The 21,940-nt window shown below is 54.7% G+C and overlaps 1 protein-coding gene across 1 annotated transcript in view; it reads right to left on the bottom strand.

Annotated features, from left to right (window-relative positions):
* HS6ST1 (heparan sulfate 6-O-sulfotransferase 1) overlaps positions 1–10,430 on the bottom strand; it is a 45,028-nt gene extending 34,598 nt beyond the window's left edge. The window contains exon 1 of the mRNA XM_027056088.2: positions 9,601–10,430. Within this exon, the coding sequence (XP_026911889.1) occupies positions 9,601–10,127 (527 nt within the window). The 5' untranslated portion in view covers positions 10,128–10,430. The remainder of the gene's footprint in view (positions 1–9,600) is intronic.
* Positions 10,431–21,940: the final 11,510 nt, after the last annotated feature.

Genomic DNA, 21,940 nt, shown 5'->3' with positions numbered 1-21,940 from the left:
AGCCCACTCCTAGGGACATGTGAGGAAGGGTGGCCAGGCTTGGCCACTGCCACCTGGCCTGTGAGACACTACTCCTGTCTGCAACAAAGCACGGGAGAAAAAGAGATGTGTCTAGACAAACTCGATGTTATATCCAGCAGTCGATGAATTAAATATGCATGTCATGGACCAACGTGGATAAATCTCAACAACAAGGATGAGATTTCTTCAGAAATCAAGTAGAAAGCAAGTTGCAGAAGGTCAAGTACAGTCTGATGCGGGTTCTGGAAAGTGCGTCAACAGCCCTACGTGCTGTTCAAGGGATACATATCTGCAGTGAAAGTATAAGAAAGCGTGCTGAAAAGCATGAAATGCAGACGGTGGTGACAGGGGTGGGTGGCAGCCGGGAGCCACAGCAGGGCTCCCTTGGGACCCCTGTGTTCAACTCTCAGCCTGCAGTGAGGACAGGGGTGCTGGTGACACAGATCACAGCTACCACCAAGTCAAAACATGAGCCTGCCACATCATACCCGTCAACGCCTGTGGGTCAGCAGCACAGCCCAGGCGCAGGACAGATGGGGGTCCAGTGAGGGGGAAGAACTACCACATCCCTTGGATTCTCCGGGAGGCAGGTAGGCCTCTCTGTGCTTGGCCACAGTCCCCCCCACCCTCATTCCTGCCCTTGTCACTGAGCAAGCAGCTCCAGGCTGCGTGTCGAGGGTTCTCAGAGGAACAGTCAGGCGAGCTGCTGCTGACACAAGCCGCAGACAGCAGGGCCAGCCTGCACTGTTCCCACAGGCCATGATTAGAGTGCCACTTGTGTCCGGGCTGTGGAACGGGGGCGGGGGCTTTCTGGACATCCAGGGAGCAAGCTCAGCAAAGCCCTTGATGGGAAGGAACAGGGTGGTCCCCAATGCCACAGCCCGGGGTGAGCAGGGGACCCTCATGGCTGAGGCACAGCACATCTCAGGTTGTCACATCAGAAGGCCAGTGATACTTGGTGGCTGTCCCAGATACTGGGACCCTAGCTACCTAGACCACAGATGCTGTAAGGAAGCCCCCTGCCGGCCCTCAAGCTGACCCAGACAGGAGCCGAAAACCTAGCTGGTCCTGAAGGACCCCTTCCCTAACCCCAGAGAGAGGGGATGCACCGTGGCCTCTTATAAAAAAAGTCTCCAGCACCAGGCACAGTTCCAAGTACCCACCTCTGAGGCAGGTACTGTCACTATGCCCATTTTATAGAAGGGGGAACTGAGGCACAGAGGTCACACAGCCTGTGAGTGGCAGAACTGGGATTTAACCCAGCTGGTCTGGCTCTAAGCCTGAGCTCCCACCCTTGTTCTGCTGTCCACCCTGGCAGCCTGCTGTTACTGCTCTCCCATCTGCTTTGAGCTGTTTCCTCCCAGCTGGCTTCTTTGCTGCTGGGCTGCCTGTGGACAAGCCTCCATCCTTATGTGCCATGGTGGGCGGTGAGAAGCTTCCGGAGCTGGCTATCTGCTGGGGTCTGGCTCGTCCACGGCCTCTTGCCACACCCAGGCAGGCAAGGAAAACGAGGCTCAGAGAGTTCTGGGTGTATGCAGGTTCCAGACTGGTGTCACTCAAGAGGTCAGATGTCCAAGTGTCCACCCTGGTGCATCAGTCTCCAGAGACACCTGGGTCCCCAGCTCCTGCCTAGCCATTGACCTCCTTTGACTCCACAGCTTTATAAACAATTAGCCCCAGAGTTTTAATCTCTCGAGTTACTATCTTTCCAGACAATTATTGATTTGCTGCGACGCCTGCCCCTCCCCCCGCCTGGGTCTTTTAACGTTGCCCGTGTAAACACGCGGAGGCAGCTGTGCGGCTGACATGTGGCCCTCACAGAAAGGCTGGATGCACGGCTGTCGGGGGCTGCCTCTCCCCAGAGCCCCACCACCACGGCCCTGACACCACAGCTAGCCTCGTGCTGTGCTGTGGCAAGCCACCGACACTCCACTTTATAGACGAGGAACTGGGCCCCACTCCTGGGCCATGAGGCCTGTGTCCCACCTGGGATCACAGAATCTAAGGGGTTAGAGTGACCACAGCTCCAACAAGACACGAATACAATCTGGGGCTGGATGAACCGTGTGGCCACAGGAGGTCACGGATGACAAGTCCCTGGTTCTTCTACAGAACCAAACAACAAACTCCATACCCCTGTTTTTGAGATGCAGAAACAATCTCACAGAGATGTTTCGCTGTGCCCACGAGACCCACTGGCTCAGACCCAAGGTGAGAGAGGCTGCCCAGGGGACTCCTCTCTCCTCTTTCAGTTCTCTCCAGAGGCCCCTGGCTGCTTCCTGGGCTGCATGAAAGGAATCCAAGAGCATGTCCCCACATGTGCCCGTCCTCCCCTGCAGCCTCAGAGACCCATCTACATAGAGAGGGCCCATAAGGTCCTGCAGTGGCCATGTGGAACTCGGTGTATCAGTCCCCACAGGTGGCCCTGGTGAACTGAGGCTGCAGCCCCAGCGTGGCTGGCTGAGTGAATGAATGGACCAACAGCCTGTGTGGGGGTGAGGCCTCTGAGCGGTCCGGCCACTCGGGAGGGAGCCTCAAGAGTGGTGGAAAGCAGTCAACACTGCAGGGAAGGGCTGCTGGCTGGCTGGAGTCTGGCCAGAGGCAGCTGTAGCTGTGGGACAGAAAGGACGCCTGGCTGGCTTCTGTTCCCTCATCAAAGCAAACAGGCCCTAGGCCCAGGCCGGGGCAGGACGTGTGTGTGTGTGTGTGTGTGTGTGTGTGTGTGTGTGTGTGTGTGGTCATCAGCGGCTGGACAGCCCATGCCCACCGCCCACCTGCCCGACACAGACATCCTCTAACGTCTGCCCAGGTCCTGCAGCCCGGGATTAGCACAGTAACTCTCTGGTGGATGGGTATGTGCATGCCACACTTCCAGAATAGCAAGCCCTGCCAGCTAGCGACTTGGAACACAGCCACACCAGGGAGGGGGCATTTTACCTAGGGAGGAACAGAGAAATGAGACCACAAGTCCCATAGGCAGAAAGTGAGGCCTACATACAGGGGCAGATTGGATCCTAACGCCTGGGCCCCTGTCTGTCTTTCTGTAGCTGGGACAGCATCTCACCCCTGGCAACCCAAACAGAGAGCAAAAGCTTAATAGGAAGAGAAGGAGCCAATGGAGTTCCGGAAGAGGCAAGAACAAGAGTCTGGAGAGATAACTTTCCTGCAAACACATCTCCTCAGCTGTGAGTGCTGGCAAGTGAGGCCGAAGTGCAGACCTCAAGGAAGAGGAGAGCAGGGCTGCCAATGAGAAGTGTCCACATGGTTATCGGTAATTATTGAGGAGAAGTACTCAGAAACCATCTTCTTGGGAGGGAGCCTGAGTGCCCTTCCCGCTTCCCATCCTCTCCAAAGACCAGCTGAACTGAATCCTGGCCGGAATCACACCACCTCTCCAGCAGGCCCAGGTGGTGGGCTGCTGGCTGCGGGCCCTCACAACCACATGGGAACAACCTGCAACGGGCACTGGGTGGGGGTGGGGGCGGGCCCAGTGGCCGGGCTGCGCTGGGGGCCCCCCCGAGTGCTGCCAGCAGTGCCAGCATCGGCTCTCCCTTGCTGGAGCCAAGAGGATGCAGCCTGATTCTTGTCTTGCTGCTACTCTGGTGAAGGCCACCAGATGTTTTCCAGTAAACTAACGACACAGGTCTGCCCGTGAAATTGCCTGTGTCTGCTCTGGGTCTGGGGAGCCGCATGTGCTGAACCTGGCTGGTCTGACTGAACTGCTGGCTATTGTTCTCACCCAAAGACAGTCTTCCCGCCTGGGGGTGGGGTGGAGCGGGACACACAGGCTTCGGAACAGACATCTCAGCATCAGCTCCTGGCTCTGCAGGCTGAGGGACTCTGCAAGTTCCCCAACTTTCTTGGGCCTTGACTTCCTTATGTGGAAAACTGGGACAATCATCAGATACCTGCATTATTGAGGTGGTGGGCCACATAAGATGACCCATTCCAAGAAGCCACCCAGTGCTTGGGGGACAAGAGCTAGCCTATCTGCACCCTTCCCTCTCTGGACTGTGGCTTCCTTGGATTTGGGTCCCCAGAGCCCACCACGCCTTTCCTTCAGACCCCAGATGTCAGAGCTGCACCTGGCTCTCCCAGCAGGGGCTGAAGCCAACAGCTGTGGCCAGATGAGCAGGTGTTTGGGGAGACTGGACATGACCCCTCCCCAACCCCCAAGAGTGCATGCACCAAGCAGGGCTTTTAGATAAAAACCACAGATAGACACACTTTGCTCGTTTAAAAAAGTAAACTCTTTTCACACCCACAACGATATCCAATACCAACCAAGGTGCTGCTCAAGCGGGCACTCAAATACCACATGCGGCAACATGGTAAGGGCAGACTTTCCGAAAAGTAACCTAATGTTTATGCTGAGGCATTTAAACCTGCAGATCATTCAACTCAGAAATTCCACTCCTAGGAATTTACAAAGGAAATCAGAGCTACGCAAAACATTTGCACACAACGACACCCACTACAGCATTACTTATAGGAGCCAGAGACAGGAAATCTGCACATTTAACGACAGAGCAGGACTAACAACACACCCGGCTGGGGGGGGGGGGGGGCGGGTGTCACCTGCAGCTACTGAAATAGTAAACTTTTAATAACAAAGAACATTTATAGAAAATTTATATTATGGTTTCAATTACAGTGTAAAAAAAAAAAGATGTGCGTGAGGAATACAGTGAGTTTACTTTTCTCTTTTATGTTTTCTTCTCAATTATCACACAGTCATTACAACAACAACAAAACCATGAGATGTGAAAGAAAAAGACTCCAGGTCCTTTAAGGATGACAAAACCAAGCCCCCCAACCACCCTGACCTGATCACCTGCTACTCCTCAAGATCAGCAGCAAACCTCTCAGACCTCCAACGGAGAAAGAAAGAAAAAGACAAGGAGCCTCACAGGCCCCAGGGGCGGGAGCTGGGCCACTGTCCCCAGGGCTCTCTGACCCAGGAGCGACAGTCCCACAGCAGAGCAGGCCCCACCACAGTACAGTGGGCCAGCCCACTCTACACAGCCCCAGGTTTTACAAGTGAGGTGCCTAAAAGTACAGGAAGCCCTGGTCTTGCAACTCTCAGGTGCTTTAAAGAAAACACGAGTTACAGAGAGAATTCTACAAACTGAAGAACGATTTAAAATAATCATCAGTAAGCTATTTAAAAATTTGCCTTCTCATGCATTTGCCTAAAAAGTTTTGTTTTGGATATGAATGAAAATCTAATTCTGAACATCTTTTCTTTTTTAATGTTTATTAATTTATTTTGAAAGAGAGAAAGATGGAGAGAGGGCGAGCACAGGGGTGCATCCGTGCAGGAGAGGGGCAGAGAGGGAGGGAGAGAATCCTAAGCAGGCTCCATGCTGTTGGCAGAGTCCAATGTGGGGCTCGAACTCACGAACTGTGAGATCATGACCATTAGCTGAGATCAAGAGTAAATCAAAAGTCGACACCTGACTGACTGAACCACCTGGGCACCCCCTAATTCTGAACGTCTTGATCTCAGATTCCCTTCATCTCCAGGCAAGGCCTCCGCAGGTGATTCAGGCCATGATGACAGTCTATCCAGGTCCCCTAGGGGGCTAGGCCCTATATATGGGTCCTAGTAATGGGCTCTGGTTAACATCTGTCCTGCTGTAGGCAAATGTGGGTTTTGTCCCTTGATCGCATGTAAGAAAGTAACTGTGAAGGCAAGTTGGGTGTGGAGTGCCACAGAAAGAAGTGTCACAGAAATGCCCAATCTTAAGTCTGCCCAAGCTGGCTGGGCCCACTGAGGGCCCCTGAAGCCCTGTGGGACTGGCACTGTACTCAAGGCTGACTTGAACCTGATTCACTAAAAGACTCATGGAAGGGCACAGCTCCTGCAGAGGGTGCGGGACCAGGAAGAGAACATTCTAGTTGGTACCAACACGTGGGCAGTACCCACTCGTTATCTGGCCAGTGCCAATGTGCTGTGGACATGCCAGCATAGCAGATGAAGGACGGCCAGTGGCATCTAAGACAGCAGGGTGCTGGCAGCGAAGGCTTCCTGGAGGAAGGGACAGCAGAGCTGAGGCTGAAGGGAGAGGAGGACCCAGCAGCAGTGGGCAGAGAGCACAGCATGCTGGGGCACAAGGTAGCAAAGGCTGAGCTGACGGCAGATTTCTGGAACACAGACAGGAATTCAGGAGAGTGGAGGGTGGGTGACCAGGGCTAAGAGGACACAGGCTACCAATGCTGCTTCTACATGGCAACATTATAGATTGCAGGGAGCCCACCAGGGGATCCTGGGGTGGGGGTGGGGGACTGCTGCACAGAGGGGCCGGCTGAGCCAGGGAGGCGGCCTGGAAGTCATACTCGGGACCCAAATGCCCAAGGGGGCTCCAAATGAAGCCTCCACAATTTCAGGAACATTTCTGAGGCAATCCAGGCAAGGCCCTGACTGTCCCCTTCAGGCACATGGGGAGAGGTAGGAGAGACATTCTGGCTCTTAGGAGCACTTCTGCGAGTCTCTGAAGCGACACAGAAGCATGGGGTGCTGAGACTCTAATCAAAGTGGCCCCTGGCAGCAGTTGAATACCTGCCTGTTGCGCTGCTCCAAGGTCAGTGCTTCCTGGAGTGGGGGGGGGGGGGGGGTGGCTTTCAAGCACATTGCCTGATGCTAGCAGGTCAGGTGTAGCAGCCCCCTCAGTGGACACAGGACATAAGAGGGACCTACAGACACTTGGCTCATATGCCTTTTCCTCTTTTAACTCAGGAAGCACTGACCACTGTTAGAAATTGAAAACTGTATTCCGGGAAGGTGTGTTTCCTCACCTTGAAGTCTGTCACCTCAACACCTGCCCAGCTTAGAACCCCCGAGGCTGACGCCATGTGATGGGGCAGTTCTGGAGCTGTAGAAACCCCCACTTCCCTGAGCCACAAGGCCTGACTCTTCTAGGCCCCCAAATACTGCAGACACTAGCACCAGGAGCTGCAAGAGGCTTGGCGGAGTTTCTAGAAGCACACCTCATGGCAGGGAGGCATTCATCCAAGCCCTGCAACATGCTTGGCCCTGGAACCCAGGGAGAAAGGAAGGGTCCTCACCCTAGGCCCAGACACCCAGGGACCTGTCAGGGCAGCTCTTGGAGGCTCCCCCCCCTCCAGTTAACCAGCCATGTGGTCACTCCAGCACCCTCAGGGCCATGGGGAAGGCAAGCCGTAGCCTGCTGGAAGGAGGGTGAGGGTGAAATCTGGAGCTCCCGAAACCAGAGATCCCACAGAATCTGGGCACTGACGAATTCATCCAGAGAGGTGCTGGGCCGGGGGTCGGGGGGCAGATGGGAGAACTGCATGCTGACCTTCGAAGTACCTTGGTCCAGCTCCAGATGAGGGGAACACTCAGCAAGTGAACCTCAGTTGGATGGGCTTGTAAATGCACAAAGCCAAGATTACCCTGGCCTCTCAGGGAAGCTCATTAAAAAAGCAATCTACCTAGCGCCTGGAACAGAAATGAAGGGGGGGAGAGCGCACAGAAGACGATGCTCTGTCACCTGCCTCACACCACAGCCCACTCCAGAGTGGACAGCAGAGGGAGGCCTCCTGCGAACCCCGGAAACCCCTCCTCCACTGGGCCAGCATGCTGCTGAGCTCAGCAACTTCTAGGCAGAGGGGCTGGCAGCCCACCACAGCAAGAGGCATCGGCTGACTAGGCACGGCTTTTTCTATTCTTGCTCAGACACCCACCCTGAGTGGGGCGGTGCTGGGCCTCCCTCGTGCAGCACCTGGGGGGCCCCATCTGCTCCACTTGGTCCCCCTACTCTTGTCTGAAAGGGTGGCTGGGCCTCCTGCTCTGGTGGACAGACTCCAGAGAAGGGAGGTCAGGGGCCCTTCATCCTGGTAACCTGAAGGGAAACAGCCTCAGGAGACAGGCTGCAGGAAGGGCGTCTGGTTGTACAAACTGGATTCAGGCCTCTAGGCAGCCCCCAGAACAGGTTCTGCACACTGTCCCCTCTGGGGTTCGCCCAAGCTAATTCCCTCTAGCAGACAGGATGGTGCCCACCCCCATCCTCACTCCTGCAGAAAAGGAGGAGGCCTATGTGGCTTGGTCAGTGCCTAGTTCTTAGAGCCTACAGCCCTGGTGTGTCAACCCCAGACCTGGCTCAGTCTAGTACAGAGTGGCTGGATCACACCAGGAAAGCACACCAAGTGCTGTACAGGAAGCAAGGATTTAAGGGCTTTGGAATGGTAGATTTGTAACCACTGGGGCCTTAAGAGACCTGGAACCTCTCAGGTTCCGAGCTGCTAGGAGCAGGGGATGGGGCAGCCAAGGCAAAGTAAGATGACCTGTGCCCTCAGCTCTAGGGCCCTCATTTCCTCACAGTCCAGGAAAGACCACATGAAAAGGAATGAAGAACTGAACAGGAGAGCAATGCCATGGACCACGTTCAGCTCTGGACTCGTGAGATACCCAACCTTTATCCTCCAAACACACCAGGGACCCTGCACCCTCCTGACCCAAAAGTATGCCAACAAACATGATTTACAGAGGTCACAGAAGCTATCCTACCCCCAGACTGTCTGTAAGTGCAGTCCTGAGGCAAATATGGAAGATAAACAAAAGGCAGGCAACAAGATCTCACTCCCAGCCTTCCCCAGCCCTGACGTCTTGGGGAAAAGGCCCCTAGGGCACCAATATGAGCTGGAGGAAGAGAAGTCAAATTTTAAGCACTGGAAACCCAGCCTGGCCTCCAGGGTTGTGGCTACAGTGTACTCAGCAGGAAAGCTGTCCCCCAGAGGTCAGCCCTGTGCCTCTAACCTCCACAGAAATGGGGGGCTCCCAAGCAAAGTATGTGGCTGTACAGGTCCCCCTGACCAACTCAGCTCCCCTAACCTAGCTGTTCCTTTGCACTCCTCTTTCGGAGGGAGCTGCCAACTGGTTCTGGCCCAACTGTGAGCACAGGCAGCACTGCCTCCTCCCCGCCCCCAGCCCCAGGTCACACTCGGGCCTTTGTTCTACCTGCACACACGGGCAGGCAGAGCCAACCCCCTTCCCTGGCAGCTCCTCCCCAGCTCTCTTAAGGCAGGTTGGGGGGCTGGGGGGCTCACAGGTGCAGGCGGAAAGGCACTTCACTTGTCTCACTTCTGCTTTGGGTATGCGAGCGGCCATGGTAAGCGAACACTGCAAGTGGGCTACACACACCAAGGAACCCACTTTCCCACCCGACCCACGCAAGGCCAGCCTGGACCCGCTGCTGGGGAGAGCCAGATTATACACTGGCCCGCGGTGCAAGGCAAGTGATATCCCCAGGGCAGTGGCCAGTGACCCAAGGGAAACCGAGGCTATGCGCAGCCGGCGGGGCGGGAGCGGTGGAGGAAAAAAGTAGAGAGGCGACGCGGAGAAGGTGAGAACAGAGGGCAGGGTGACTACGGGCCGGGCTGCAGAGGACCAACTGGGAGCCTTGGGCTCCCAGCAGGTCGGGAGGGGGTCCACAAGCGGCCCGCGGGGAGGACAGGAGAGGGGGGACGGCGAGGGCAGTACGGGCCCAGGACAACCCGGCGGGGGCATGGCCCGGGGCTGCAGCCGCAAGCTGGGACCCGGCCGCTCCGGGCGCTCACCTGGGCGTGCGCAGCGCGGCGGGGTCGCGACGGTCCAGCACGCCGGGCACGCAGTTGGTGAGCTCGGTCCAGTCGGCGTGCAGCCCGCAGCTCCAGCCCGTAGAGAAGCGAGAGAAGAGCCAGGTCTCGCGGCGGTTGGGCCGGTAGCAGGTGCACTTCTTCTGGCCGGGCCGGCAGTCGCAGGGCACCTCAAGGCGCACGTTCTGCACGAGGTGGCGGCCGAAGGTGGTGCCACCGGTCTTCTGGATATGCAGGAAGACGATCACGTCGTCGCCCTTCATGTCGAAGCGCAGCGAGCGCTCCAGCTCGCGCACCGGGAAGTAGTACTTCTTCTCGTAGTGCGGGTCGGGCGTGGGGAAGAGGTCCAGGTCGTCGGGCGGCGCGCGGCCGCCGGGCGCGCCCAGGCTCAGCCCCGGGCCCGCGTACTGGTACAGGATGAGCATGAAGCACGCTGAGCCCGCCACCACCAGCACGAACTTGCTGGCGCGCTCAACCATGGTCCTGCCGCCGGCGCGCCGCCGCCGCATGTGTCACCATCGCCGGCGGCCCGGGCGCGGGGCGCGGGGCCTGGGAGGGCGGGGGGGCGCGGGCGCAGCTGCCTCCTCCGCCGCCGCCGCCCGCGCTCCGGCCCGGCCCGGCTACTCGGCGCCCAGGCCGCCCGCAGCGGCGCGGGCCCCGGCCCTGCGCGGCGCCATGGCTGCTCTCCGCCCAGCCCCGGCTCCGGCTCCCCGGGCCCGACCCCGGCTCGGCTCCGGCTCTGCTCCGGTCCCGGCCCCAGCCCGCGCCCCCTGCGGCCCGCCGCCGGCCGCTCTGCTCCGCGCCGCGCCGAGAACGCTCTGCGCCGCCCCGCGCGCCGCCGCGTCTCCGCAGTCCGCCGCCGCCCCGCCCCGGCCCGCCCCCGGCCCGCCCCCGCGGCGCCTCTTGCCGTCGCCGCCCGCGCCGGTTCTCGGCTCCGCCCCCCGGAGCTCGCAGGGCCTCAGGCCGGTGCTGGGCGCGGGACCCGGTCTCGGGCAGCGGCCAGACGGGGAACTGATTGCTGTCAGGGAGGCCGGGGCCGGGGGGGGGGGGGGGGGGGGGGGCGGGGGGGGGAGAGCGACTGGGGAATCGGGGAGCAGGCGCGCGGCGGCCCTTCTGGGCAGGAGCGGGGAGCGCAGCGGCCGGCACCTCTGGCGCTTGGGGCCCCCTCCCTCCACGTTCCGGCCGCGCGTGGACTACCCTTCCGCGCTCCTCCGGAGGAAAGCCACTGACCTTGCACGCTGGGCGCTTCAAAGTTCCAAGTGCGAGAGGGCCGAGGCCGAGATGCCATTGGTGCGACCTGCGGGCGGTGGGGCCAGAGCGAGAGGAAGAGAAGGGAGGGCTGGGGGCGCAGAGTTCTGGGCGCGCGCTCGCGATCGGGACCCCCTCTCCCTCGTGGTTTTGGGACAATGACCCGGGGTCCCTCTTGGAGAGATACTGAGGTGTCCGCAGAGGCCTAAGGCCCAGTTTTATGCAGTCCCTTCTTCTTTGAAAGGAGGTTCAGACGATGTGCATTTCTCCCCTCCATGTTTATTAAAACCCCAACGAAAAAGTTATAAAGTGTTGAGCCCATATTTAAAATTGTGAAAGTCCACAAAACATTCCAACTTTCATCTTTGGGAGGTCGGTCTGTCTGGCAGCCCTGGCCCTGTCCTGTTTTTGGTGGTGCCCTCAGGGACGCCTGGGGCCTCCCTGCCCTGTGGTCCACTCTCCGCTCAAGCCTCCTGGCTTACACCACGTGCGGAGTTCCTCATCAGACCGACCCCCACCTGGCCCACCACATTTAGGGTAGGGCACTGGCCTTGACGTCCACCGAGCAGGAGGTGAGCTGGGGTGTGAAATGACCTGTCAGAATAGAGCTGGGGTGGGTTGGGACACGCATATCATCGTCCCCTGCCAGGGGCTACCCTGTTTTGCTTCTGTTGGGGCTCCTGAAAGCATGGTGGATTTGGGGGGATGGGAGGGTTGTGTCGATTATACCTCAGTAAACTGTTAAAAAATAAATCACAACAGAAACCCCTCTTGGAAACAAACCCAGAGAACTGGAAAACAACCACCAATGCTCCAAAACCCACCTAACAGAGAAGCATGCAGTTTTCACAAGGGGCTGGAGGGGCATCAGCTCCAGATGGTCTGGTGCAGCACCCTGAACACGATGCAGAGTGAGCTAGAGCAGCTGGGGCGGGGTGGGGGTGGGGGGTCCAGGGCCCAAGTCCCTGCCCAAACTGAAGCTGCTTTAAAACCGACCCTCCCCCTGGGGCCAGGGGCATTTGGGCCAGGCTTCCTCAGTGATGATTCATTTTTGCCAGGAGTGGGGGCTGGCTCTGTGCTGTGCCTGCAGCTGCCTGCCTCTGCCTGCACTCACTGGTCGCTGTTTTGGGCTGAGGCCTAGGGAGTCTCCCTTCATGGGCCTGAAGGCAGCAGCCCAGATACCGAGGGCAGAGCTTCCCTGGGTCAAACTCCTAGGCGGGAGTTTGTACCTCCACCAAGTGGTAAATCATGATTAAGCCTGCTTATTATCCAGAACTACTGAGTACTAGGCATCATAGGTATGTCATTTCCAATCTAATTGGCAAGCCTGTAGACCAGACTATAATACCCATTTCACAGAATAGGAAAATGAGGTTCAGATGGGTGAAGACCCTGGGCAAGGTCACATGGCTGGCTGGTGGTCTCCTCTCTCCAGTACAACCTCTTCCTGACCCACAGCAGCAGGATGGTTAGAGCCTGAACAAAAGACTGCCGGATATGCCCCCTCATCCCTTGAGGCCTGAGTATCTGGGCCAGGCATGGAGACCACAGGGTGGGCCAACCCTCTCTCAGTCTTAAGAAAGTCAAGGTTCTGATCCTGGGCTGTCTGGCTTCAGAGTCCAGCCCGTATTCACCCCTGTAGTCACCTTAGCTCCCCCAGGCTAGATGCCAAGGCTGAATGGGGGGGCAGTGAGACGGTCTAGAAAGGCCACTCCTCAGCTCTCAACGACAGTCTCTGTTGCCAGATAGGGAATTGGGTGCAGAATGTTCAAGAGAGAGCTGGAGTATTACTGAAAGGCCACTGAACCCATCTGTGCTTGCCCTCGGTTTCCATCTTGTGCCTCATGGAATGGGGAAACTGAGGCCTAGAGAGAAAGAAGGAGAAGAAAGGCCTGACACAGGGTCCCCCGTGGGTGGGTGCCCCTCCTGTGAGCTGTGATGGGAACCAGAGTGGCCAGGTCCCTGGATAACAGCCCTCCTCCCCACCCCCACCCCGGAAGCTGTGTAATTCAGCTTCGTACTTGCCAGCATAGCTGACAGGGAAACCCCCTATTTAGCCAGGAAGCCTTTCATTCCTAGAATTCTCCTAGGAGGAGAATCCAAGTTGCCTCCAGGATTTTACTCAATTTTCCCCTCTGACTTAAGTGCTGCACTTGCACTGTGAGACCCCCAAGGCTGTAGATGCTTTCCTCACACCTCCAAGTCAATCCGATGAGCCACTGATCCTAAAAGTCAAGTTGCTTCAATGAATCAGTGGACATCTGGGAGCAGGGTGGACACGACTCTGCCTAACCCTGGGGAGCTGGGTGCTCCATCAACTGACTCCGTGTGTTGGACCCTCAGTCTCATCCCGACGAATTGGCAGAAACACACACATTGAAAGGCAGTTGTGTGTTGGGGCACCGGGTGGCTTAGTCACTTAAGGTCCGACTCTTGATTTCTGCTCAGGTCATGATCAAGACCCGCTAACAGTGGGGGCCTCCTTGGGATTCTCTCTCTCTCCCTCTGCCCCTCTCCCTCTCAAAATAAAGAAATAAGCTTAAAAAAAAAAAAAAAGGCAGTTGTGGATTTCAGGTGAAGTCCAGCACAGCCAAGTGCCTTCGCACTTAGTGGGTCCTGTCACTTGCTGTCTGTGTTCTCCCACTGTTTGACCTGTGGGTACCCAACGTTCCCCACAGTCCTAAGATTGCCAGTGACTACAAGGAGGGCTAATTGTTTGCTGGAGGCAGCGCCCAGCCCTTAGTGTTTTCAGAGTTCAGGGAAAAGCAATTGCAGCTCTTCCGCTCTGTGACTATCTTTGTTCTCTGAATATCCACTTCATAAATTCTTTAATATATGATCTCTGACTTACTGTTGAAGAAAAAGAAAAGAACACGGCTAGTGGTGGGATGCGATGATCAAATAAAGCAAGTCATTGTACTTCTGCTCCGGGAAAGTGCAAGCCGCGATACGATTTCGGGCTTCGGTAATGAAATGGAAATTCTTTTGAATCTAAAATAGCCTCAGAACCCAAACGCAAGCTTTCCTTCCCTACACGCCACGCGTCCTCAGAGTCTGAGAACCAGGAGATCAACCCACGGCGCTCCTCCTTCCCGGGCGTGCAGTCCCACGGAAGGGCGCGCGGGGGCAGCACGGCCGCCGCTGGCCGGCCGGCCGCCCAGCAGTTGACATTGCAAGACTGGGGGATTTTCCACGCTTGGTTCGCTGCTTCTCTTTCGTCTGGTCGCCCATTGTTGTTTCCGAAGGGGTGGAGGAGGGCAGCCGCTCCTGTCCTCAGAGCCTCCCTCGGGGATGGCCCCGATTCTCACGGCGGGGCGGAGAGAGGGGTTTTGTTCCGGGACAAACTTTTAAAGGGGACTTTGGATCGCAGCGGAATCGGCGTCGCCTGCCGTTAGACCCGCTGGAGGGGCCGGCCCACGGCCTCGAGCGGCCTGCGCTGACCCCAGTGGCTGGCCAAGGAGTAGCTGGGGAGGGGGCGCCAGGGCCCTGAGCGGAGCGACTCATGACCACTTTAGTTGAACCTTGGCACCCTCCTCTATGGAAGCCCATCTCTCCTGGGGTGTCCACACTTGACCCTTGGTGCCTCCTGCCTTTGCCCCCACTCTATACCCTCTGCCCTGGTGTCCTTGCGAATCCTACCCACTTCAGGCCTCCTCCTCCAGGAAGCCCACCCCTTTCCACAGAAGACCTGTCCCTGTGACCAGGTGCCTGTCCTTCTGTAGTACCACTGAGTGCCAGCACCCTGGGCTCTGCGAGGTACCGGGTTCCCTCCACCCCAGCCCTGCACACAGGTCTGCCTGGTGTCTTCCAGGGTGGCTGTCTTGTGGGTTGAAGGACTCAGGCTTGAATAGGCCACCAGGACAACGGACAGGCCCGCTGCCCCCAAGTTCGCCTGACCTTCAGAAGTGCCTGGGCAGCCCAGCATTGGGGAGGGGCGCCCTAGAGCAGCCATCTCTAATTGTCGGTGGCAGTCCTGAGCCTGGTGGCCTGCCTTGTTAGTGGGCAGTGGCTGGAGGGCAGAGCACAGCCAGAGACAGCAGGACCCTGCAGGTCCCTTCCTTCCAGCTCCTCCTCCCTTGGTGTTGTCCCCTGCTGAATTTTAAGGCCTCTTTAAACCTTTTTGGAAAGAGAGTGAGAGTATAAATAGGTTAGTGAGAAGCTGAGCAATTCAGATGGAAATGACGTAGCCCTGGTCTTCTACCTGCCCCCAAGAGCAGAGCTTTATGACCCGGTTGTGGCCCTAGCGTGGCCCTTCCACAGCCCTTGCCCTGCTGGACCTGGATGAGTGTCTGATCACTCACACTCAGCCCCGCCCTTTCTAGCTCCCAGGCCTGATAGGGGGTGGGTGGGTCGTGCAGGGGGCCTGCTTGCCTGCTGCCTGGTGGGGACTCCTTGTCCAGCAGTGGGACCCTGTTCTGCATCTCCCTCCCCACTTGGACCACAGAGAGGGCACTGAAGCCCGCCTTCCTCCTCAGCATGTCCCTGCTATTGGGGTTATTGACAGGGCAGTTCCTGAACCCTGCAGTGGCAGGTTCTGCCAGCTTGGCCGGGTGGATGGGCATAATGTTATCCCGAGGCCATTGCCCTCATTCTTACACTTGGAACTTCTCCCAAAGGGACACACCTTTAGAAATTCCAGAGCAAAGTCAGCCTGGCAAAGCCTGGGTCACAGGGAGGGGTGGGGTGAAAAATGAGAGGTGTGTCTACATAGAATCCAGCTCCCAGTGGGACCTCATCCCTGATTTATGCTATTGTATTTGCCGCCCAACCCAGCTGGGATGGATGGGCTGCCAGAGAGGGTGGTGGGGGCACTTTGGAAAGATGCACTGCTGGGAATATTCCCTGGGGGGTGGGGTAGGGGCCCTTCTGAGGGCTTAATGGTGGAGGCTGAGATAAGCCACCAGGACCTGCTGTCTCTGCCCCCAACCCTGGCTCCCTGAAGCCACATGGGGCGGGACATGGGGTGAGAGAGGATCTGTGCAGAGGCCCTGATGCTTTGCAAGGCTGAGGTGGGATGGGGGGGTGGGCGTCAGGTCCTTCCAGGCAGCTTCATCTCTGTGTTACTAGAGGGACCAGCTTGTGTCTCTTTCTCTGCCTCCTGCGCTCAGCTGGGCACACCCTCCCTCAGGAGGCCTGCCCCTAGCACCTGCTTCTGTCACACTCACCCTGTGGGTTCTTCCCAGTTGGGCTGCAAGATAGCAGCCTGCCCCCTCCTTTATCTGGCCTGTCTCTTTTTAACTCGATTCATCTTGACTGTTATTAACAATTCACTGTCCTGATAGATTCAAGTTCACATGACAAGTCAGTTGACTTTTTCTGACGGAAGCTGCTTTCCTGGGCAGAGCCACATGGCCTTTGATGGGGTCTGGGCCCTGAGTATGTGCACAGAGGCACAGAGGCACAGAGGCAGGGGATACAGGCAGCTTTATGGAGAGCACCTGGGTTTCAGAGAGGTCGCTCGTGTGGCCTGCCTGCTCCAGGGCACTGTGAGAAGGGGGCTATCTCTTCTGGAAACCAGGCCTTGGAAGGCACTGCCCTGTGTCCCCCAGTGCCAGCAGCTGTGAACCTGGCTAGCCATGGCACTTTCTCCCAGCTCTGTAGTGACCACCTTTCTTTTTGCTCCAAATGGGAATGTTCTTGCTGTTCATTTCTCTCACTTTCCCTCTTTTTACCACCCTCCTTAAAGAGGAGCTTTTTGTGGGAATTAGACACTGGCCCAGCCAGGCCCTGGTGGTGCTCTGAGAAGCCAACGGGAGGAGGGAGCCTCTCCCTCTGGGCCATCACCAGGAGGGTGATGGGCATACAGGGAGTCTGGCCCACGGCCACAGCTTTTGCTTCAGTCCCATTGCCCCCAGGAGTGGGGGGGGGGGGGCACGCTGTGGCACAGGGTGCACCAGGATGTCCACTGGCCGAAAACCTGGGCTAGTGACAAGGCCTTGACATGGCTGTCCTGGAAAGAGCAGGTGTGCAGGAGGCATGCTTCTGGCAGAAGCAAAAGGGGGGCGGGGCTCACTCCCTGTGGGCAGTAGGGCTGGCGACCACAGCTTAGACCTGCCCACTGCTGGAGGTCAGCTCAGAGCCCCACGCTGTGTCTGTGACAAGACCCATCTATGCCAGTGGTGCTGTACAGACAGCCTCCCGGGCCGGGTCTCCTTTCATCAATTTGCATGCACAGCAGCGCTATGAGGGGGTCCTGTGGCCACCCCCTCCTTACAGATGAGGCTGCCAAGACTCAGGGAGGCCAAGTCACTCTCCAAGGCCACAGAACCAGCTGTGAGAGGAGGCAAAAGGTGAACAGAAGCCTCTGCCCCAGTGCTGAGGTCTGCCAGGCAGGTAAGGAGGGCTGGGGAAGAGAGGGCCTGTGACGCCTGCCTTCCATGTCCTGGCCCACCCTGGGGCTGGGCGATGGCCTCCTTATAGGTGTTTGGCCCCTGACTTTGGCTTTTGGGTCACTGGGGATTGGGATACACCTTCTTCCCATCAGGCTGGTCCCTTGAGGCTCACCTGAGCTGGGAGCCCAAAGAGGACACTTGGCCTTAGCCATATAAAAAAAGTCAAGTGGGTGTTAGGAGCAAGGGACACTGTGTTCACACCCCAGCTCTGTCTACCTAGCTATGTGACCCAGGACAAATTACTTAACCTCTCTGAGCCTCGAATTCCTTGTCCATAAAAGGAGGATAATAATAGGACCCATTTTATAGGGTTGTAAGGATAAGTGAGCCTCATGTAAAGGGCTAGATCCTGCTGACCTGTGGTAAGCACTGTGTTAGTGTCAGTGTATTAAATAACAGCTGATCAGATGGCCCTGTGGGACAGGCCCCGTGCTGGTCTCTGTGCACTGATTTTATTTGGTTCTCTCAGCTGCCCTGGGGGTATCATTCCCCCATTTCACAGATGCTGAGGCTGAGAAAATATGAGAGGCTTGGCCAAGGGTACTCTGTCTGAAGCCTGGCAAGAGTCTTGGCTGAAGGTTCTCTTCACTGTCTCATTTCTGGGCAGTCCAGACCTTGGGGACCCAGGACCCCGGTTCTCTCAGGTTCTCCGTGGGCTGGCCTGACTCTCCTTGGCCTGGCAGGGTTTGCAACTTCTGTGTTCCTACCTGGGACCCACCTGCTTGTGCCCCTGAGACCCTAGCTCCCCTCACACAGCCTTCTTTACTTCTTTATTGGGACAGTAGTTCTTGAAATATGTTAATATACCTGTCTCATTTGCATTTCCTGGTCCTGACTCTCCCCTCTTCTGCTGGAGGCATCCATTTGCCTCGGGTGGTTTGGGCTTGCAAGAGTGAATATTCAGTTTCAGAATTTCACCGTAAGGCTTTCTGAGTTTGCACTTGGACAGTGGGCTTGAAAGGCAGACTTTGTTGAGAGACAAGGATTTTCTAAATCTTTCGTCTTCTAACGTTTTCAGGATGGAAGTGTGTGTTCTTGAATACAGAGGTGTCTGTAAGGGCCTCTCCCTCTGGAACCGCTGGGTGTGGTCTGCTATGCAGGGCAGCCTCTGCCAACAGGGGGAAACCTCAACAGGATAAAGTAAGGTGGGCTACATGCTCAGGAGGCCTAGAGGCTCCTGATGCCTCAAGTGGGGAGGTGTAGAATCTGACTGAGACCTGGGCTGGGCAGGGTGGCTACCCGAGGACCACTGGGAACAAGCTAGTCCTGTGACAGCCGGGACCGGGGGCTGCAGCAAGGCCTCTGCCTGTGCTTGCCCAGTAGGCTCGACCAGCCTTCCCATACCGGGCAGTGACTAACACACCCAGCAGCACCCGGCAGCTGGCTTGCAGCCTGTGAATCTCGCCTGCCCTCTTGCTCTGGGGTCTCTTGAAGAATTTTGAATTCTGAAACCAAATGTTTACTTGAACCAGGCAAGAGGGACCAGGGTGTCTGAGGAGAGGGTTTGAGGATCACTCTTGGTCAGAGATGCAAATGGAGGCACTTAGGGAACTTGCTTTAAAATGCCCTGTGGTGAGGGAGTGCACGCCTTGAGGCGTGATGGGCACGGGCTGCTAATTGTAGACACTAGAGAAGAGCCGGTGCATGTTCATTATGCTACCATCTCTACCGGGTGAATCTAAACTTCTCACAACCAAAAACTAAGAAATAAAACAAAGGCTTAACAATCACTGGATTGGAAGGGAGTGACCAGGTTTTGTCTGTTGCACACTGCGATGGTGCTCCAGCAGGTCAGAGCAGATGGAGAAATACAAAGCAATGGCTTAGCTTCTGGTCTGGACAAGGTGGTAGAGATGTGTGTCTCCATGCTCCTCGCTGTTGAGTATTGCTACAAACCTTGGAAATGGCACAGGAGACAAGGGAAGGAGGACTCTGGAGGGTGGAAGAGGAAGGCGAGCCTGTTGGAGCAGAGCTGCTCACAAGCCTTCCTGACAGGGACCAGGCCTGGTGCTCCCCAGCCCCCAAGCTAGCAACAGAAGGAGGCCTGCTGGGCTCATTCCTCACCCTGGAGGTAATGCTGAAAGCAGGTGAGCAAGAAAGGTCAGCCAGCAGGTCTGACGGACAAGAAGGACAAGAAGTGACTGGGGGAAGTGCTCTCTGTCCCTGCTGGGCCTGACAGTCTCCTCTCCTACCCAGAAACAATGGCAGCAGCAAGGGAACCCTACCACCACTAGTGCCCTAGTTTAGGGAGTTCCTTAACCCCTGTGGGATGGAGAATCCCACCACTACCTAGAGGCATCAGGTGGCTGGGCCTGGGCCAATCTCATCTGTCCCTTAAGCACCAGCAGGGACCAGCAGGAGCCCCAGCAGCGACCAGCATGAGCCCCAGCAGCACTAGATGAACTCAAATGGACCAAAAGAGTGCCATAAGCTCTGAAAATTATATTCTCATTGGAAACAGAGCACAAAAGTAGGCCTGCATGCTAACCCTAAACCAGCAACTGACTGCTAAAAGTAAACGTTTAACCATACACTCAGTGTCCAAACATTATAGTTGAGGAACGATAGAAAGTCACCCATTATACCAAGAACCAGGAAGATTGCAACTTGAATATGAAAAGAAAATTAATTAATGCCAACACAGGGATTAATCAGATGTTGGAATTATCTCACAAGGGTTTTAAAGTAGCTGTGATAAAAATGTTTCTACAAGTAATTACAAATACTCTCGAAACAAATTAAAAAAATAGAAAATCTCAGCAAATAGGAGTTAAAAAAGTCATATCTGCAAAATACAATAATGGAAGTTTGAAAAAGTCCATTGGATGGGCTCAATAGTAGACTGGAGGTGACAGAGAACAGGAAATTGTGAACTTGACGGCAGAACAATAGAATTGACCCAATCTGAGTCATGTAGAGATAATAGATTGAAAACAAAACCAAAAACACAAACACAAAATCAAAGTCAAAGCCTCAGGGACCTGTGGAACAATAACAAAAAATTGAACGTTTGTGTCATATATCACTGGACTCCAGCTGGAGAAAAGAGAGAGGGACTGATGAAACCTACTATATTTGGCAAAATGCATAAACCTACACATTCAAGAAAATGAGCAAACCCCAAATATGATAAGTCCAAAGAAATTCATGTTGACACATCATAATTGAACTTGTGAAAATGAAAGACAAAGAAAAAATTCTTAATGGCAGTCAAAGAGAACCTTGTCTTCTTTTCTTTTGCTTCTTCCTGAGACCCATCTTTTAAAAACATTTCTGCTTATCAGAGAGAGGCAAACCAAGAAACATACTTTTAACTATAGAGAACAAACTGATAGTTACCAGAGAGGAGGTGGGTAGGGGGATGGGTGAAATTGGCCATGGGGATTAAGGAGTGCACTTGTCATGATGAGTACTGACTAATATATACAGTTGTTGAATCACTGTGTTGTACAACTGAAGCTAACAAAACACTGTATATTAATTATACTGAAATTAAAATATCCATTATCATTTTGGTGGGTCTTTTGATTTTGAAAACATTATTTCTAAGTTATGTAGATAATACATAGTGACTGCAAGAAAATTAAGCATGTTATTCATTAAAAGGATAAAAATTACTGCAATTCTATACAGATATACAAATGGCCCACAGACACATGAAAAGATGCTCAACATCACTCATCATCAGGGAAATTAAGTCAAACCATAATGAGATATCACCTCACACCAGTCAGAATGGCTGGTATCATAAAAATAAGAAATAACAAGTATTGGTGAGGATGTGGAGAAAGGGAACCATCGTGCACAAATGGTGGGAATGTAAATTGGTGCAACCACTATGGAAAACAGAATGGAGTTTCCTCAAAAAACTAAAAATACCATATGATACAGTAGTTCTACTGCATTACTGTAATTACCCAAAGAAAATAAAAGCACTAATTTGAAAAGATGTATGCATTGCTATGTTTGTTGCTATGTTTATATACAATAGTCAAGATATGGAAGCAACCCCAGTGTCCATTGATAGATGAATGGATAAAGAAGTGGTATATACAGACATAAAGAAGAATGAGATCTTGCCATTTGCAGCCACATGGATGTTGGGTATTTTGCTAAGTGAAACAGGTCAAGCAGAGAAAGACAAATACCATATGATTTCTCTTGTGGAATCTAAACAAACAAAACAAACAAACAAACAAACCAGAAACAGACCCATGAATACAGAGAGGAAACTACTGGTTGCCAGAGGTGAGGGTGGGGGGGGGGGAATGGGTGAAATAGGTGAAGGAGATAAAGATAACAACTTCCAGTTATTACTGCAATCCCACCACCCAGAAGACACTAGCATTAATATTTTGATATTTGTATTTCCAGATCTTTTTCTGTGTATATAAATGCATATGAACAAACATTTCAGTTAAAAAGAATCATAGAATGCATATCATTCTATAATCTACTTTTCCATTTCAAAACATGTCACCTTTTCTTGTCAAGAAATGGACAAGTATATCAATTGTTCTTAATGACCATATAGAATTTCATTGGATGAATATGCTATAATTTAAATAACCAAAAATGCTGAAAATTTAGATAACTAATTGTAAATAATTCTGTAATCAACATTTGTGTATGTATATCTTTGTGCACTCATCTGATTATTGCATTAAAGTAAATTCAGAAAT

The sequence above is a fragment of the Acinonyx jubatus genome, chromosome C1 (genome assembly GCF_027475565.1).
Source record: "Acinonyx jubatus isolate Ajub_Pintada_27869175 chromosome C1, VMU_Ajub_asm_v1.0, whole genome shotgun sequence".
Classification (NCBI taxonomy): domain Eukaryota; kingdom Metazoa; phylum Chordata; class Mammalia; order Carnivora; family Felidae; genus Acinonyx; species Acinonyx jubatus.
This window is presented reverse-complemented; position numbering and strand designations above follow the sequence as displayed.